The sequence below is a fragment of the Choloepus didactylus genome, chromosome 3 (genome assembly GCF_015220235.1).
Source record: "Choloepus didactylus isolate mChoDid1 chromosome 3, mChoDid1.pri, whole genome shotgun sequence".
Classification (NCBI taxonomy): domain Eukaryota; kingdom Metazoa; phylum Chordata; class Mammalia; order Pilosa; family Megalonychidae; genus Choloepus; species Choloepus didactylus.
Genome location: NC_051309.1, coordinates 68,571,636 through 68,585,518, shown reverse-complemented (window position 1 = coordinate 68,585,518; position 13,883 = coordinate 68,571,636). Strand labels below are relative to the sequence as shown.

The 13,883-nt window shown below is 32.3% G+C and overlaps 1 protein-coding gene across 6 annotated transcripts in view; it reads left to right on the top strand.

The window, feature by feature from the left end:
• Positions 1-13,883, top strand: part of EPHA5 (EPH receptor A5) — a 402,903-nt gene that overhangs the window by 341,631 nt on the left and 47,389 nt on the right. For all 6 annotated transcript variants that reach the window (XM_037829891.1, XM_037829889.1, XM_037829895.1 and 3 more), the window contains 3 exons: positions 8,732-8,799; positions 10,137-10,262; positions 11,123-11,308. In XM_037829891.1, coding sequence (XP_037685819.1) covers positions 8,732-8,799; positions 10,137-10,262; positions 11,123-11,308 — 380 coding nt within the window. The remainder of the gene's footprint in view (positions 1-8,731; positions 8,800-10,136; positions 10,263-11,122; positions 11,309-13,883) is intronic.

Below are 13,883 nucleotides of genomic sequence, written 5' to 3'. Positions count from 1 at the left end.
ATACTTCAATGTGAGTGTGATCATTTCTGAGCCTTTGACTTAAAAAGCATTGGCAAAAATGAACTTCAGCTGCATTAAAAATTCTGGATTTCAAAATAGTATTTTTCCCTACTGTGTAGTTGCTTTGAGTGGATTTATGAAATAATCCAATAAAAGAAAGAAGGAAGAGTGGAAGAACAGAAAGCTTCCTTTTAAATACACACACACATGCACACACACAAAACCAGGAAATCTAAGGTAAAACTTTTCCTAATATTTTTTCCAAATAATGTTAAGAGTTGTGGTGGCAGTGAATATGCTTTTGTGTGTGTGCATATGTAATTTTGTTTGTATGTATGCAAGAAATCAAACTAATAATGATTGAGCCAAGAATGTGCAATAAAATGCTAACAGCCTTTATGGAAAGATTTATGGAAGGGCCAATTTTTCTTTAATGCATTCTTATGAAAACAAAACAAAACAAAAATAAATAAAATACACACTTTAATTGGGCTTATGCACATTAGACAGAAAGAGAGAAAGTTGTCCAAAATAATTACTGGGGAAGAATGAAAGCTAAAAATGTTCTTACTACTATATTTTCTGAACTTCTGTTTTATAATTTGTAGTTAGTATGAGATGTCACATAAAGATAGCATTTGTTTAGATTAAGGTGTTGAGGAGAATTAAGGCTGAGAATAATTATTTCCATAGGAGAGCCAGTAAAAGACTGAGACATCTGAACTCTTGTCACCTAATTCTGTATGTATAACTATACCAGCATTTGTCAATTAGCACGTGAATAATTTTCAAAGAACACTCTGAACAGATACATCTGCAATTGCACAGCAAAGGTTTTTAGACCTGTTGAGGTTTTAGAATTTCATGGTTTTTCATTTCTTGAAAGCCCATTCATGCATATATGTGTAGTTGGTTTTGACCTGAATGTTTACAGAAAGCATTAACATTAAACTTGTCCACTGTGAATACACTATATTTTAGAAAGCCATTGAGATGCTTTGTGGAAATTTAGGGTTTTGAAGAACATATTTGAAGACAAGTGGCTTAGATCCTTTGTTTTTCAATTCAACTATCTTAAAGATTCTGAAAGTCTATGAGGTTCTGAGTTTTACCCTGTTAGCTTTCCCACCGGGAAACCATGCTCCGTTATTTTTCAAATGCATGATGTGCCATTTATAAAATGAAACTAGTAATCACATGTTTCCACCTTTGATCTCAAATTATTTTCATCACTCTATTTTCCCAATCTGTTGTGACATCCATAAACATAAATAAAATGTTGATATGTCAGCCATTCTCCCTGATTTGACTGAAATCTACCCTGTGAGTGAAGTCATATTCTGTAATATTCTGAATAATACTTCTGAAAGATGCCTAGAATTTTTAGACAGTCTACCCCTATGACTGCCCACATTTTTATCAGAGGTATCTTTTATTGGTGGTCTTTGCATTCTTGCAATTACTATTTGACTTGAGATTCTAATCATTATTTCCCTCCAAATATATATAAATATAATACATACTAAATATATATATATATTTTCAAAACATGCTGTGTTGAATTGGTTGCCTTTAATGTAAATGAGATATTGATGTATGTAATTTCTAAATGATGTTACCATTTCTCCCTTGGTATTCATTTGTGTATATGCTCACAGAACCTATGTATAAATATATATACATAAAACATATTTATTATAAGTCCTTCTGAAATATCCCATAGTCCTAAAGTAACCTTTTCTTGTATTTCTTAAATTCAAACATATATCTGACTGTTTTTTTCATTTACTAATTTTCATGCTTTCCATTTACTAGCTTTTACTACTTCCTCTAAGGGTAGTAGGAAAAAGAGTCCAGTATTCTGAAAATAGAGATGTTAATTCTCTATTTTGTTTTGGTCTTTTATCTATTCTATGATCTTTATCATCAACTGCATTTGCTAGAAACTCATTTTTAATTTTTTAATGTATTTTAAATTCAGACACATAGATAAGCTCTAGCTTCTCTTATAATAGGTTCAAAACGAAACAAAACAAAACAAAGCCCCCAAAATTTCTCTGGCCAAAAGGTTCAGAAATTATTTTGAAACATGGCTCATTACATTATTTCATAAAATGTTTTTTCTCTATATTAATTACAGGTTTCTTGAAATTTGATGTAAGCAAATTTTTATTTTCACAAAAATTTACAGAATACCTCATTCATCTTTACATGATTTCTGCAGGGGAGGTATGTAGAAGAACTCTTCCCCTTCATAAAGGCAGGAATGTAGGGAGAAGAAGAGAGTAACAGCACTCCTTTGTAACAATTTTAGGTCCCCAGTTCAAGTGAAATGGCAATTGTGAGGGTTATCTGCAATGTCTATAGAGTATTAAATTCTAATCAAAAGCTTGCTATGTAAGACATAACAATGAACTGCTCCAACCCCCTCCCCCCCCTTTAAAAACCTGTGGAAACTCAGACTTTAGGAGATAATAAATGGGCCTTCTCTGATTGAAAAATCCATTGTTGGCATCCATGAGATAGTTGAAAAATTAATAGGAAATTAATTGCTTTAACATTAAAGCGAAGTTTGTTGAAATCAGAATGGATATAATCCTCACATATTATACATTATGGAGTTTGTTGTTTTATCAGAATTCTAAGCCAATTAAAATGTAACTCAACATTGAGAATATTCTATAATTCATCATTGAGATTTTTGAAGTATTTGTAATTGTTTAGGTCTTATAGCTAATTCTTAAAAGAATTTAAGAGTTCATTGATGGGAAACTTACCGATATATTTGCACTACACTGTTTAGGAAGGTGTTAATCTAAGTTTTTTGGTGTTTTTGTTTTGTTTTGTTTTGTTTTTCATCTTTGTCCTTTAGAGTATGGAAATAGAAGATAATATGTAAGGCATAAATTAAGAAATAATTTAGCCTTTCATATTGATATTAATCTTAGAATGTTTAGCATCCTTGATAGAATGAGACAGGAACCTAGCTCACTTTGTAGGGTACAGTCATTGCAGCAGTCCCAGATCCAATGAGAGCATGTTTCTAAGTATAGGAGCACATATCCCTTGGGAAGTATGTCTCAGAATTTTCAATAAATCATAATTGGTCATTTGTGTTTTCATCTAAGTCCTTCTGTAGGATACTAGCATTATAAATGAAAAAACCATGGATGAGAATCTCAAGGCCCTGCTCCAAATACAACCTAAAATCCTGAAGTCCCATTTTCCTGTATATTCCTTTACTTTTTATTGGAAAACATCCCGTTAAAAAAAAAAAAAACAAAAAAAAAAACTCCATCTGTTTTCAAGTGTTGTCTGATACTGGTAGCCTAATGTTCATAATAGCCATTATTTACCATGGCAATTCCTGCTTCTTTATTTCATGAGGCTGTGTTTAGCTGACCTTTTTTTTTTTTTGATAATTTCAACGTTGTGTTTAGATGTCATTTTCCACACTTTAATCATGGTCAGTTTATTGTATGTCAATTATACCTCAAAAAACTGTAAAAAAATAAAATAGTTCTCTTGACATCCTCAAATCTAATATTAAATTAGGAGGCTTTATTTTAATCCACTCACTTTCAGAGTTCTGTTGACATAATGAGCAGTTAGTTTGCATTCAATATTTTAACATTTCAATAAATATTTAGCCTTAATTTTTTCACTGCTTTATGCTTTTGACCAAGCTATTTATTCCAGAATGTCTCAATTCTCAAGCATTATTTTTATTCACCTGTTGCTTTACTGTGTTACATCTTTCGGCACTCAAGAAGGATACATAGCTGATGTATTATCTGAGGTATTCCGTAACTGTAGATTTGTTTTCTTTGGTTAAAACTCACCGGAGTAAAACATTTGGGGTATACAACATTTGACTTCAAAAATCTATAAAATATCTCCAATATTTTCTGGCATACAATATCAAAAACAAGAAGTTTAAGAACAATCTGAATACTGACACTTTCTAGATAAGCTTTTTTTGTGTGTGTGTATTTTTATTGGCCATTTGTATATCTTCTTTTTTTATATTCATTTTATTGAGATATATTCACATACCATACAGTTATACAAAACAAATCATACATTCGATTGTTCACAGTATCATTACATAGTTGTACATTCATCACCAAAATCAATCCCTGACACCTTCATTACGACACACACAAAAATAGCAAGAATAATAGTTGAAGTGAAAAAGAGCAATTAAAGTAAAAAAGAACACTGGGTGCCTTTGTCTGTTTGTTTGTTTGTTTGTTTCCCCTATTTTTCTACTCATCCATCCATAAACTAGACAAAGGGGAGTGTGGTCCTTATGGCTTTCCCAATCCCATTGTCACCCCTCATAAGCTACATTTTTATACAATCGTCTTCAAGATTCATGGGTTCTGGGTTGTAATTTGATAATTTCAGGTATCTGCTGCCATTAGCTGACCTTTTATTAAAACCACCCTTGTTCAGCTGGAGAGAATCCTGAAATGAAAACGTCAAAGTATTTCCCAAAAAGTTGTAACTAATTATTTTCAGGATTCCAGCAATAAGATTTTTTAAAACACAACATTATTCAGAGATTGGTGGTCATTATTATGTCAGGACAATGTGTGCATATATTGAGAAATGTGGTTTTGAAAAAGTCTGAAATTGCAATGAATATTTTCCATAAACAAAAATACATGGACACTAATGTTTCTTGCAATTTTTTGCCTATTAAATATTTTTGCTTTGGAGTACAGGGAAATCATTTTTAAAACAATCTGGAAAATAAAGGGACACTCACTTTTGGCTATTACTTTCACTCATCTTTCCTCATTAGCCACAAGAGTGCCATTTTTTAAATTACTGATTCTGTGCATCATTTGCTTCTCTAGAGAGCTTGACATTAATACTGCAAATTTATTATCAAGCCCTAAATTTACACCCCAAAACTAAGTTATTCATGGTAAAATCTGTACATACATAAAGATTATTGTTTAAAATATTTCACTAATTACAGAAATTTCAAATAACCAGATTTAGATGCTATGGCTGGGTCAAGTTTTTAACATCAACATTAATATTATCAAGCATGTGTTACCCAAATTATTGCGATATCATGGGAAAAATGGATAAATTTCTCCCAAATTACCCATAAGGCCATTATTATATTTATACATTTAACTTCTCTCTAGGGCCTTTATTAAATATTATTAATAAAGGAATATGAGTTATGCCTATATATTATATAGTGTCTCATGTCCAACTCTGTTATTAAAAAAGAAACCATTATTGTTTTCCAGTAGAAAATGAGTATAAATGATTAGAAGATCCCTCTAAATACAAACATTGCAGATATTTTAGTACAATAATTTCAAAGCGCATTAAAATTGTAATATGAAGCAAATGAAAAACTGATTCTTCTCCATTTAGGAAAAAAAAAATTGATTCCAGAAAGTAGGAGGCATAATTTATATACAGAATGGCATATTTATTGTTTGTCTGATTAGTTAAAATTATGCATCTGGAACAGGTACAGAAGATGATATTGAACAGGTTTCTTGAAATGCTTTGTTAGTAATGCTGAACTGCAGCTTGAGTGCCAGTCTCTGCCAGCTGCACTTTTACTTGCTGTATTTTGTTGAGGCTTGTTGTAATGATGCTTTGGGGGGTTTCAGAACTTAATTTTATATGTTAATGTGACATGCAGCCGTATATGTTATAGAGCTCCAGAGATAGCCATAGTCAAAAATATCTCCTTTCTATTGCCCTCATGATTCTCACCTTAGGTAATAAAATGTTAACCATTCCTCACCAAGGTATTCCCAAATCATTTTTTAGATGAGCCAAAGTTTTATTTCCATCTTCATATGAAGAATTTACATGCAATTTAAATTTGAAGCTTATTTAATGATAAAGGCTATTTCAGGAAACAATTTTGAAAACAATTTTTAAAAAGTAAGAGAACAGAAGGAAGGTGAAATGGATGTTTATGTTCTAAGGTAAACCATAGAACTTGTATACCTCTTAGGTCTCCTTAGAATTCCTCTAACATAATGTTTGCTCAGTATTATTTAAATGATGTAAACCTCAGGAAGATTTCACATAATTGTATTTAGAACATTGGTAAAATAGCATCAATAACTGTTTCTTTAGAAGCACATACATTAAAGACTGAAATGATAAAACAGTATTTAGTAAAAGTATGAACAGTGTATTAACTTGGATTTCAGCTCTAATAGATCATATACAATTCAGTATGATTTGATTTATTCGGTTTTTTTCTTTCTATTTCACTGTGATGAGGTAACTCAAGATGTCTTAAAGGCTCTTGAATGACAAATTCTAAGTGTTGTGAATAAAATTTTAAAAGGCACAAGATCCTTATTGTGTTTTAGCTCACTCATTAGTACAATTATTATTAAGTATATTACTTGAAGTACACTCAAAAATTTACTTGCTGTAGTTTACTAATAAGCCACCAGTTACTTAAAATGAAAAAGTGAAGATAACTGTAATTCTGCCAAAAAATGGCAGAAGGTTCGATGGCATTATCTATTTTTTTGTATTATACATGTAATTACATATTAGGAATGTTGACAGAGTAAAACAGGTTTTCATTTTATATCAAAATATACAAATATTTAAATGAAAATTCTAGAATCTGTAATTAAGAAATGGTCACCTTTAGTATATATCTTTTGGACACTTCATTTAAAGTAGTTTTCATCCACCTTTGTCAATCGGCCATTATGGTGGTTTTTCTTAGTGCAGAAATAAGTGGCAATTTTCTTATTCATAAATTCAGTTTTGTGGTGGGAGCTTATGAGTAGTCAAATCATTTCCTTAGAGTTTCATTAAAATCAATTTAAATATTTTTATTTTAATCAGTTTTTTTAATGTTATATTATCATGTATCATATCAATTCAGTTTTCATCAGCATATTCTCTCTCCAGACAACTGTCATTGTGTGGACACAGTCAAAATATCATTCACTCCTTCATTTATTCATTCCCCAATGTGACAAATACTGTTAGTGCCAACTCTGAGCCAAGTCAGTCTAAGTCTCTGCAGGGATTTATAAATGAGTGTTAGTTGCCACTATACAAGAAATTAATGGTAAAAGAGCCAAAAAACCTACTCAAAAGGCCACAGTGCACTGTAGAATGGGAATCATACCATGTGAGGGGTACAGAAAGGTACTGAATTTAAAAAGGGTAAAGATTACATTAGCTGAGTGTATCAGGAAAAAATTGAAAAAAAAAAAAAAAAAAAAACATGAAGAAGGCAAAACTTTACCTAGACTTTGGTAAGTGGAAATTGCTAGGAAGAACATTGCAGGTAAAGGAAACCATATATGCAAAGGTTTGAAAACATGGAGAAATGTTTTGGGGGTTTGATGATAAAGTTTAGTATACTTAAATAAGCAGATAGTTGGAGATGATACAGGAAAGGTGGCTGAGCTGTTTAGAAATCTTTATCTCATAACTTTATTGAAGATTTGGGACAAATAACACAATAGAAAAAGGAACCTTGTTTACAGTAATTTGTCCACAACTTTGTCTAGCATAATTTGGGAAAGGAGTGATGGATAGAACACAAAGGTACCATCAAAAGGCACTTGTAGTAATCCAGATGAAAAATACCAACCCTTAATTTAGGAAGTGTCAGAGCGAAGGGAAAGGAATAGGTGGACTGAAAGACATTTTAATTATGGGATTTGGGATTTGGCAAGTAATTTGTTGTGAAGGATACAAGAATAAGGTTTTAATCTTCAGGGGCCCAGGCTGTGGTGGTGCTATTAACAGAAGAAGAGAAAGGCAGATCATGGTTGAAACAAGTAAAAAGGAAATATGCTGGTTTGAGTTTGAAATACCATTGTAGTATTCCTGTAAAAGAAATCTCATGAATAACAGTATACACTCAAAAGAAATTAAACCAAAGAGATAAAGGTGCTGTTTAAATAGATGGAAATGAATGGGACTGCCATAGGAGAAAAAGAGACCATCATGCAGAGAAGCCATGGAAATGTCCTATATAAATGTAGAGATGAGCAAAAAGAGAGAAAAGGAGGTTTTAGGGATTTAATTTCATCAGAAATGAGTAAAGAATAAGATAGGGTTGTTGGATTTAGAGGCTAAGATATCATTAGTGAATCTTAGAACAGATTCTTACCAGTATTATAGCTGGGAGAAAAGAATTGCAAATTAGTACGATGCTGAGAAACACAGGAGAGAGGAAAGTTTGGTGTATGGACTAAAAAGCATTCCAGGAAGACTGAGTTGTGTTGAGTTTGATAGTAAATTGAGTGGAAAAGAGATTGTGGAGCAATTAAAGACTCCAAAAAATGTGTTTTGGAGAAAAATATAGTAAGGTCTTGCAGGTGGATGGCTACTGGATCAGTTGCATAATATGGGCAGTTCATCCTGAAAATTGTAGTGGCTTCTGAAATGGCAAAAAAAGCTAAAGAGGAAGGACACTGAAAAAATGTCTGGTATATGATGTAGGTGAAGGGCAGTTAAAAGGGGTTTGGATGGCTTCAGACTTCTCAGCGGAATCCTAGGCAAGTGTATTTGCTGAGAGAGAGGGCTGTTGTCTGGTGGAATAGGATTCATTCAAAAGAAGTATTGATGTTATTTCATACTATGTGTGTGAAAATCAGTTTAGGGTTGTGATAGTTTCAATTGTGTTTCAGGCTTGTAGAATTGACACGATTCACCACTTTTGAGATGGGGCTGATTTTAGCTTACTTTGTTTCAGGCGGTGTGGTTACAGCAAAGCAAAACAAGATCCAGAAGAGGAAAAGATGCATTTTCATAATGGGCACAGTAAGCAACGTAAAAAATAAAAACAAAACAAAACAGAGGAGACTTTATTGCTATTTTGACTTATTTAGAGGCTAGAGATTTGCAATAAATGACCCAAATTACAGCGCTTAATAAAACAAAATGTGTTCTGTTACATTCCCACAAAGTTTATGAGCTTGGGGCATTGTGAGTTGGTTTATTCTATTCTTTAAAGCATGATTTCACTATAATCATTAAAATAAAACTTTTGGCTTAATATAAAAATCTGTTATGATTCAAAATCCCCAGCCCAATTCTAATTACTAGTAACAGAGTGAGTAGGTATCTACCATTAAAAAAAAAAACACCAATTTAAATGAATAAAATATCTCAGGTTTTTCTTTTTTTTATTCTAGCACTATGCCAGAAAAAAATCCTGTAGCAGCAACCTTGGTTCAAATAACTTAAAAGAGACTACACTTTTTAAAAACATAGTAAATCAAGTTTTAATAACTAGCTAAGAAAATTAGCCTAAATGAGGTCTAATTGTGGAATTTAATATGCTCATTTTTTGATAAATTGTACTATTAAGAATTTCAGTGTGAGTTGATTTAACAACTAAATGACAAAATTAAAAAAAAAAAAGATTTTCATTTAGTTTTATCACTCTGCTGTGACCATAGAAATCAAAATCATTAAAACCATAATGCATACTTGGAGTTCATTTACCTAGTACTATTTTATTTAATGATATTTATTCTCAAAAAAGAAAAAAACTGTGAGGGTGACATTTATAACATTTAAAAGTGAGAAAACTGAGACTCAGAAAGCATAAGAATCTTATAAAAAGTCAGAGTGACAGAAGTAGAATGAAAAGTACGACTTCTTTTTCATTTGACTGCTACTTCAAAATTCTTGCACTATACCACCACATATTATTTATTTTCCAATATTTCTGAATTGGAATTCTCAAAATTAATTAATTCTCAAAATTATTATAATCTGAGATGGCATTTCTTAGGGAAACATATAATAACAAACTAATAAATAAACCATTGTCCAGTTTAGTAGGAAAATTATCTGAGTCTGCCTCAGAGACTGATTCTCTGGACAGTATCATCGAAAGAGGTAGACAAGTCAGGTCACAGCCCTGTTTGGTAACTTTGACATTTCTTGTGTATGCCAACCATTCAGACTTCTAAAACCATAAAAATGATATAGTTATAAAAATGACTCTCCTAACTCGGGACAGAGCCTATCCTTGCAGTTCAGCCACTTCTAGAGATGAGGGGTTAAGCCATAGTAACATGTTAATAAAGTTTATAATTTCTATTATCCATCAAAACTCTTTTTGTTTTAATGCCCATTTATTTTCACAGTTAAACTGCCAGGAATAAGAACGTATATTGATCCACATACCTATGAGGACCCCAACCAGGCTGTCCATGAATTTGCCAAGGAGATAGAAGCTTCATGCATCACTATTGAAAGAGTTATTGGAGCAGGTATGATAGTGTTTTTAACTCTGACTCTTAACTTGTGTTTGTATTACAGAATGTAATATATCAATGTCCTGATATGGCACAGAATATTTTTACTTTCATATTGACTTGCTTTCAAAAGTGGTATATAATTTATCATATTTTAAAGCTATCTTCTGTGTATACTTAAACCAGCAAATTTCAAATATATATATATATATATATATATATATATATATATTCAAACAGATAATACATCATCATCTATTTGTTATATATATATTTGGAAGAGAGAGACAGAAAGAGAGAGAGAGAGAAAGAGAAAGAGAGAGAGAGAAAGTCTGTAATACTCCAAAGCATTTACATTATTCAAGCACACAGTCATCCTATTTGTGGATCACCTCTTTATTTTTTTTTACTTTTTATCCTGCTATTACCTTTTCCCCTTTTCTCTTCTCATTCATACCACTACCAGAGTAGAAAGAGAAGGAAGAAGATGTAATTTTTAGTCAATTGGTTTTAATTCCATTCTAATATTTCTGTTAAGGTTTTTGTAGGCAAAATTGATGAGACTAATAAACCTCAAATTGTTTTATGATCATCTGTAGATGATTTTTCCCGAAGTACTACTTCCTTCTATTAATATTGATGATGAAGTTTGGGCATCCCTTTTTTAGTCTAAAAATGTAAACTCCATATGGATATCACATTGGAATATATGAAAAATTATGCACATTGTTGTAACCAAAGATAACTAAGCTATTTTAAAACAAGTTCTTTTTTTTGTATCTAAAACTTAATATTCTGAGCATGCATTTGAGTATTATTAGGGTAAGAATGCATTTTTAATGAATTTATGTGATTTTTAAAATATTTATCACAAGGTGAATTTGGTGAAGTTTGTAGTGGACGTTTGAAACTGCCAGGAAAAAGAGAATTGCCTGTGGCTATCAAAACCCTTAAAGTAGGCTATACTGAAAAGCAACGCAGAGATTTCTTGGGTGAAGCAAGCATCATGGGGCAGTTTGATCATCCTAACATCATCCATTTAGAAGGTGTTGTAACGAAAAGTAAGTACAATGGCCAATTGTGTGTGTGTGTGTGTGTGACATGAATATCTGGATTTTTTCCATTAGGTTATCACTATTTCAGATTCCAAACAAAATTTACCATAATCATTTTAATAATAATTTTCCTAATATTAATAATAATTGCCCTGTATTTTGTTGATTTTTGTCAAAACTGATCTTCAATGAAGCCGAATTTCTATTTAATTTTTCAAAACAGATATATTAACCAATTTACCATTAATTCTGTGTCAGAAAAAAATGTAACCAGATTAAAAAAAACAATAAAGGTATCAACTTTATTTTTCTCCTGGCTCTTTTACTTTTTTTTTCCACCTGTTTTTTTTTTAATTGAGATTGTTCAGAGGCCATACAACTATCCAAAGAACCAAAGTGTACAATCAGTTGCCCATGGCACCACCATACAGCTGTGCATCCATCAACACAGTTATTTTTTTTTCAATTTTTAGAACATTTTCACAACTCCAGAAAAGAAATAAAGGCTAAAAAAGAGGAAACTCAGATCCACCCATACCCCTAACCATGCCCCCTTCTATTATTGATTCATATTTTTGGTATAGTACATTTGTTACTGTTGATGAAAGAATGTTAAAATACTACTAACTGTACTATGTAGTTTGCAATAGGTATATATTTTTTCCCTATATGCCTCTCTATTATTAACTTCTAGTTACAGTGATATACATTTGTCTCCATTCATGAGAGAGATTTCTAATATTTGTATAGTTAATCACAGACATTGTCTACCACAAGATTCACTATTTTATACATTCCCATCTTTTAACCTCCAACTTTCCTTCTGGTGACATGCGTGACTCTGAGCTTACCCTTTCTACCACCTTCACACACCTTACAGCACTGTTAGTTATTCTCATAACATGCTACCATCACCCCTGTCCATTTCCAAACATTTAAGTTCACCCTAGTTGAACATTCTGCTCATAATATGCAACCACTCCCCATTCTTTAGCCTCATTTTTATATCCTGGTAACTTATATTTCATGTCCATGAGTTTACATATTATAATTTGCTCATATCAGTGAGACCCTGCAATATTTGCCTATATATGTCTGTCTTATTTCACTCAATATAGTGACCTCAAGTTTTCTTCATCAACCCGTTTCTTTTAAGATGGTTTTGTTCACACACTATACATTCCATCCTAAGTAAACAATCATTGGTTCCCCATATAGTCACGTATTTATGTATTGAGCACCATTGCTTCTCTCTATATAAGGACGTCTCCATTTCTTCCACAAAGATGGAGAAAGAGTCAAAGAAGGCAGAGAGGCAAAAGAAAAAGAAAAGAGAGAGAAAAACAAACAAATTAAAAAAAAAGAAAACTTGATAGCTAGAAAGCAACAAAAGGAAAGATAGCATTAACCCAAAGGAGAATAAAGAGTCAGACATCACCAATTCCAGGATTCCCATACCCTTCCCATATTACCCCCCCATACGCATTTAGCTTTGGTATATTGCCTTTGTTACATTAAAGGAAGCATAATACAATGTTTCTGTTAATTCTAGCCTCTAGTTTGCATTGATTGTATTTTCCCCCCAATCCCACCCTATTTTTAACACCTTGCAATGTTGACATTCATTTGTTCTACCTCATGTAAAAACATACTTGCACCTTTTATTACAATCATTGAGCACCCTCGGTTTCCCTGAGTTACACAGTCCCAGTCTTTATCGTTCATCTTTTGTTTTGGTGTCCCACATGGTCCGAGCCTTCCTCTTTCAACCATATTCACAGTCATCTTTGTTCAGTGTACTTACATTGCTGTGCTACTGTCTTCCAAAAGTGTTTTCCAAACCTCTCACTCCTGTATTTTCCTTCCTGTCTGCAGTGCTTCCTTTAGTCATTGTCTGTTTGTCAGAGAATAGTTTAAGCTCTCCCTCGTGTCTGAAGGATAGTTTTGCCGGATATAGGATTCTTGGTTGATGGTTTTTCTCTTTCATTATCTTAAATATATCACCCCTCTTCCTTCTTGCTTCCATGGTTTCTATTGAGAAATCCACACATAGTCTTATCAAGCTTCCTTTGTATGTGATAGATTGCTTTTCTCTTGCTGTTTTCAGGATTCTCTCTTTATCTTTGACATTTGATAATCTGATTATTAAGTATCCTGGTGTAGGCCTATTCAGATCTATTCTGTTTGGGGTATGTCATGCTTCTTGGATCCGTAATTTTATGTCTTTCATAAGAGATGGGAAATTTTCATTGATTATTTCCTCTATTATTGCTTCTGCCCCTTTTCCCTTCTCTTCTCCTTCCAGGACACCAGTGACATGTAAATTCTTGCTTTTCGTTTTGTCTTTAAGTTGTTCATATTTTTCCGTTTTTTTCTCTATCTGTTCTTTTGTGTGTAGGCTTTCAGGTGCCTTGTTCTCCAGTTCCTGAGTGTTTTCTTCTGCCTCTTGAGGTCTGCTGTTGTATGTTTCCAGTGTGTCTTTCATCTCTTGTGTTGTGCCTTTCATTTCCATAGATTCTGCCAGTTGGTTTTTTGAACTTTCAATTTCTACCTTATGTACATCCTGTGTTTTCATTACATG